This window comes from Azolla caroliniana, unplaced genomic scaffold (assembly GCF_043228905.1).
Source record: "Azolla caroliniana isolate FFs.n. ecotype wild unplaced genomic scaffold, voAzoCaro1.0.p SCAF_2, whole genome shotgun sequence".
Taxonomy (NCBI): Eukaryota; Viridiplantae; Streptophyta; class Polypodiopsida; order Salviniales; family Salviniaceae; genus Azolla; species Azolla caroliniana.
In genome coordinates this window covers 15,475,352-15,481,925 of record NW_028230437.1, presented here as the reverse complement: position 1 = coordinate 15,481,925, position 6,574 = coordinate 15,475,352, and the positions used below count along the sequence as shown (strand labels likewise).

General features: G+C 41.3%; 1 protein-coding gene across 1 annotated transcript; it reads right to left on the bottom strand.

Annotated features, from left to right (window-relative positions):
- Positions 1-871: 871 nt before the first annotated feature.
- LOC147867413 (uncharacterized) lies at positions 872-2,199 on the bottom strand. Its single transcript, XM_087315192.1, has 2 exons — positions 1,760-2,199; positions 872-1,148 (listed from the first exon to the last, which is right to left on the bottom strand). The coding sequence occupies exons 1-2, from the start codon at positions 2,134-2,136 to the stop codon at positions 1,133-1,135; spliced, it is 393 nt and encodes a 130-aa protein (XP_087171318.1). The 5' UTR covers positions 2,137-2,199; the 3' UTR covers positions 872-1,132.
- Positions 2,200-6,574: the final 4,375 nt, after the last annotated feature.

Genomic DNA, 6,574 nt, shown 5'->3' with positions numbered 1-6,574 from the left:
AGGAGTAAATTAAAAAAAGGTAGGATGAAGAAATTGGAGTACAATATTTGAGGCCTTGACTGGGATTAGAGCAGAAAGTTTTAAAAGTAATAATACTTGATGTTGGCATTTTAAAAGCATTCCCAGCTTTCATTTGTTACAAATCTATGCCCGTGTTCCATTCACTGATATATATTTATGGAAATGTGTGTATTGTTGCTACAATATCCAAGTTAGAATGTATTTCATGTTTAAATTGCATACATGGAAAGGAAAAAGGGGGATCAAATTAGGTTGCATAACAAATTATCCATTATGTAACTAAGATATCTTCTACCTTGTAGATGTGTATATGTGTATGCATGCAAGACCAAAGGGTTACCCTTCATGAGAATTAGTATTTCATAGACCTTACATCAACAAAGAATAATTGGATTGTATATAAGCATATGGAAAAAAGCACCTCCATCATAAACTTTTTTGTCATGTGTGCCTATCACATTCTCTACATACATCGACTAACATAGCTGATTTCATTCCCCTTCCCATGCACTGATCAATCCATAACCAAATACATGAAACAGTTGAAGATTACATTTATCTTAAAGAACATGCAGTAACAAAGCATCTCATAATGTGTGATGTATGCTTTTCCTGATGAGATATTGTGAGGAGAGAAAATAGTTAAATTTCAAAGGAAGAATGTTGTACAATCTTACCTGCATCAAGACTTCCTATATTTTCACGATTTCCAAGGTTTCTACACATCACAGATCAAGAATCCAGATTGTGTGCAAATTTTGCATACGAAGGCTTGTATATACAAATTCACAAAGATATAGTCAATGATGCTTTGTTGAAAAGTTAGCCTTGTCAATACAAAAATCATATAGAGCTTCTGTGAAAAAGTTTGCCTTGTAAACATATTATATAGAGCTTCACCAAAGATGACTGAGCAAGTCAAAGAAACTTTCTTTACAGTTTAATCACCACTATATCAGGTCAAGAAAATCCATGATAGAAAAACTTTTACATCAAGAGGTCATTTCCATCAGTACTTCCTATTACACAAGCCTATATACATTGTTCAAAGTACATCTGATTTTCATGTGCCATCATCTTCTTCCTCATGCCCACCATGGGCTTCTCTCTATCACTTCTCCAACGATCTATTCAGAAATGTTATCAAGACCACAATACCATATAAACTCCTTTCTAGCATTTTTTTTTTCTATGCTATTTACAAACATTCTAGTCCGCATGACAGGGACATCATATTTGAAAATTCTAATGTCTCCTTTTGGCAATTTTACATGTTGCATACACTAACATAACAACACAGGTATCTACATTTACACAAGATATATGCATCAACACAAAATATTAACTTGAAGTCACATGGTATATACGTATCCACATAGACATGACAGGACATGTCAAAAACACATCGATATAAATATGGCCTCATTTGCATGAAGATAATTCTTAAAGTATATAAAAGGATGCATACACACATCAGATGTATATAAACAATATATGGAGATAACATGAAATAAATACATGTACACAGTGAGTTGTTATACATACTTATATCATATATACGGAGATAATACGTGCTACAATACATATACCTAGGGGCATATGCATGCATACATTGTTTACATGGGTGTATGGAATATACATACATACATACATACATACAAATCAATGAAAAGACATAGAAACCGATGTTTAGAAAACAAAAGGAAAGGAGAAAGAATCGAAGTGAAAAGCTTCTTACCTCTGAGATGCTAAGGCAGGATCTTCGTGGACAGGGGAGGGTTCTCTGTTCAGAGGGTTTTCCCCTTTGACGAACCAACCGATGGCAAAGAAAGACAAGCCGGCAAGGATTGTGGTGCCCCACGCATGAGAGTACCACCGGCTGTAGAGACCGATGGCGTACTTCCACTGCTCTCTGAGGGTGGCAGGGTCGGGATTCTCTGCGTCGGGAGGATTTTGTGGGGACGGTGGATCTCCTCCTCCACTTTGAGAAGTTTTGGGGTCTGGCCAAGAGATGAAGGAAGAGAGATGACGGCGACCTTCCATCCTCACCAGCTTTCTTCTGTACTCTGATACCACAACATCACTCCTCCTCATCACAATCACAACACGCTTCATATCCTCCTCCTCCTCCTCCTCCTCCTCCTCTGCGTGTCGTCTGTGTAAACAGATGTTCTTTTTCTCCTTTTTCAGGAGCAGCAGCAGCAGCAGCAACAGCAACAGCAGTGTATGTATGCGTGTGTATGTATGTGTGTATATATACATACATATGTATGTATAATGAGCCTATATACATTGTGTATTATGTGTACACATTATGTGCTCGTGTCCAACACTACGAGGGGCTGTTGAAAAGGCGAGACAGATATTAGATGCTTGTTATGGGGTATTAGCAACCGTTTCCAGCTGTTGTCCCCCTCCCGAGGGTAGGTTCTCACGCGTTACTCACCTGTCCACCACTGGATGACAGTCTTATTAGCCTCTAGAGCATCATCTGCCTCATACAATAAGAGACTAGAATGGAGAACCCCCCATATCGTTGATCCCCAAGAGAATAGGCAACCTACATTAATTGTCAGGAATAAAGAAAGAACTTTATTTCCATACTTGTTGAGCTAGTGAACAGGACCAAAGAGCATGCTTGGTAGTTTCCTGCAAGTCACCACAATAACTACATTGTCTAAGAACGGGTGCCATGTTTCCTTTCAAATATTGACCTACCAATAGTGTTGCATGTAGCAAAAGCCATCTGAAGGGAGTGTATTTTGTTGGTCCCCTAAAAGACCAAATTCATTTCCAATAAGCCTTCAAATGACTGCTTGATACACCCCACTTATTCCAGTGCTTTTGAGCTGTAGGAGTTGGAATATTCTTAGACATGAGTAAGGTTTTACCAAATTTCACAGTATACTGAAAGAACGGAACTTTTTGCATTGGATCCATCATGGGACTAGTCCAAGACCATCCCCCTAGGCCCCACATTAGCCTATTAATTGGTTGGCGTGCATATAACATAGTATCAATTTTTATTAACATAGTATCAACCATACGTGCATTCTCATTCAAGCATGTTTACATCGTTCGAGTATGGTAAACACCCTCGAATTAGGGTAAATACCATACTTTTGTATCCATTATTTATTTATTATAAGGTAAGAAAGTTAAGTTAAAAAGTGGTAAAAAAAAACACAAGAATTTTTTGATAACATACGCATTCACTTGCATTCATATGAAAAAGATTGTTCGCCAATGCATTCGAGTATATTACGCACTATGCCAAATATTAAAGAGGCCAAAGTGAGGGAATGGACGGTGCAGGTCGCTCAACTGATCTACACCATCCGATGTGGATAAAAAGCTGACATAGTCAGTCACAAGGAGCCCGACTTTCTGACAACCTCTGCCACAAGGAGCTCGACTCAAAGCTCGTCATGCTTAACTTCAAAAAATTAAAAGTGTCGGATTGAGCATTCGTTTTTCTATCTCCTAAGATGCTTCTTTTCATAATTCACAACGACATTCCAAATAAGATTGTCCTGCATCTAAGATATCCTCTAATAAGCAATATTCATGCCAAAGATCGATCTGTTGGGAATATGTCCCTCTAGTGGGAGGAAGAACCGATTGATCGGAAAGCCGACAGTCGATGATAGGGAAGATCCGACTGTTCGGAAAGCCGACAGTCGAAGAGTCGAAAACAGTGAGTCGACTATTTGAAGATTCGATTATTATTATTATAGTAAAAATAATAATGATGATGTTAGGAAACAGGTCTCTCAAATGGGGAGAGAGAGGAGCCGAGTTGATGAGGGACTCGGCCGAGGCCGAAACTAGAATTGTGTATATAGCCAACTCGGGAGACTATAATTATAAATAGTCTAATAGTGCGCCCCATGAGGGCTACGTATGTAAATAGCCAGAAAGTTGTGTAAGTATATATATATATATACAACTAGGGCAAACTTTATGTGGGTAGAGAACAGTGTGTGCAATAGAGAGAGAGAGAGAGAGAGAGTGTGTATGAGCTGCGCCATAGCTGTGTGAGTTATAGTAGACGCGAAGAGCCCTGTGCAGCTGAGACACTCGACAGAGTGTTGTATTCCTCTCGGTGTTGTATATCCACTTTGTATAGTGAAGATTTTGTTCACTCGTGGTTTTCTCCATTTTAGGGTTTCTACATAAATCTCTGTGTACATCTGTTTATCTTGTCTTTCGTGGCAAATCTCTGATTCGTATTTCAGCGCGTAGTTCGTTTATTGTGATCTATTCTGCAACGATTTCTCTACAAACTGGTATCAGAGCTTGAGGTGCAAGCATGGAAGGAGGTGTTAGCGGTTTCCCAGGGATGATAGTTCTAAACTCTCAGAACTATGTAGACTGGAAGATAAAAATGGATGACCTTCTCATAGTAAAAGACCTGTACGAGCCAGTCGACAGAGCAGAAATACCCAGGGGGGTATTAGAGTCGGACTGGAAGCTTCTGAATAGGAAGGTGGTGGCCACAATCCGACAATATGTCGATGTAAGTGTCCTTTAGCATGTGGCGAACGACACGAATGCCCACGAGATGTGGCAGAAGCTGTCGGGTCTGTACGAGAGGAAGAACGCGCTAAATAGAACCTCGTTGATAAGAAAAATAGTATGGTTGAAATACAGAGACGGTGAGAGTATCGTCAAACACATCAACACATTTATGGGGTATGTAAATCAACTTGCTGCGACCAAGTTTCCCCTGGATGATGCAATGCAGGCCATCTTGCTGATGTGTACACTGTCAGAAAGCTGGGAGAACCTGATGGTTACTCTCAACACCTCATATCAAGAAGAGAACTTGTCTTTACAAACGGTGAAGACAAGCATCCTAAATGAGGAGGGAAGGAGGAAAGACAAAGGAGTCCTGTCCCAAACTAAGTCGAATCTGACTCAACATATGGACAGAGGGAGAGACCGGCGAAGAAGAAGTCCGCAGCAAATGGACAAGTCCCATGCCAGATCGAAGTCCAGAGGTAAGCCTGTGTGCTTTTATTGCGGAAAACCTGGACACTTCCAGAAGTACTGTCGACACATGAAAAAAGACAAGAGTGTCGGAAACAATGTCGAACCCCGGAAAATTCTGGATGAAAAGAACACATCGGCCATTGCTACAAGCAATGAAGAACTCCTATTCATTTGTGAATAGATGAGTGCAAATCTTGCGAGTGAAGATTGCACGTGGGTGATCAACTTCGGCGCATCCTTCCATATTACTCTGTCGAGAGAGTATTTCTCGACTTACATAGCCGGGGATCATGGCTATGTAAAGATGGGTGATAGTGGAGAGTGCAAGATAACTAGAATCGGAAGTGTATGCTTAATGACGTTGACAGGGTGTCAACTGACGTTGAAGGATGTTCGACACGTCCCCGATATCAGATTGAATCTGATATCGACTGGAAGGCTTGACGATGAAGGCTATAATGGTAGTTTTCGGAATGGCAAGTGGAAGTTTTGCCAAGGAAATCTTATAGTGGCCCGAGCACAGAAAGAAGCCACATTGTACATGATGCATGCCCGACTGTGCAAATCGGAAGTAAACGTGGCAGCCGACTTGGCAGGGGAGATATGGCATAAGAGGCTAGGCCACATGAGTGAAAAGGGAATGCACCTGCTAGCCGACCAAAAACTTCTACTAGAAGTCAAGGGAGTGCACCTGGAGAAGTGTGTCGACTGCTTAGCCGGAAAGCAGAACAAGACGACATTCCACTCAAGACCACCGAGAAGAAGAGAAGCTACACTGGAACTAGTGCACACGAATGTGTGCTATGTGGATGCTCCATCGCATTGAGGAGGACAGTACTTTGTAACGTTTATTGACGACTATAGTCGGAAGCCATGGGCCTTCGTACTGAAGTTGAAGGATCAAGTACTGTCGGTTTTCAAGGAGTTCTAGGCAAGAACTGAAAGAGAGTCGGGTCGGAAACTGAAGGTTGTCCAAACCAGTTCGAAGAATACTACAAGTGCAAAGGTATTGGAATTGAATACACAGTACCAAAGACCCTAGAGTTGAACGGGCTTGCATAGAGGATGAATCGAACGATCATGGAGAGAGTAAGGAGCATGCTCTCTCCAGTGAAACTGCAGAAATCCTATTAGGCTGAGGCGATGTACACATCTGTTTATCTGATCAACAGGTCTCCCTCAGTGCCATTAAAGGGTGATGTCCCACAAAGGGTGTGGACAGGGAAGGATGTCTCCTACCAACACCTGAGGGTGTTTGGATGTTTGGCGTATATGCATGTACCAAAGGATCAGAGGTCAAAGCTCGACAGCAAGTGGAAAGCATGCATATTCATGGGATACTCGGAAGATGAGTATCCCGGGGAGCTAGAAGAAGAAATCTACATGCAGCAACCCGAGGGCTTTGAGGAGAAAGGGAAAGAGAATCTAGTGTGTCGACTGAGGAAAAGCTTGTACGGACTGAAACAAGCTCCACGCCAATGGTACAAGAAATTCGAGTCCTTCATGATGGAACATCGGTTCCAGAAAACACATGTTGATCACTGTGTGTTCGTAAAAA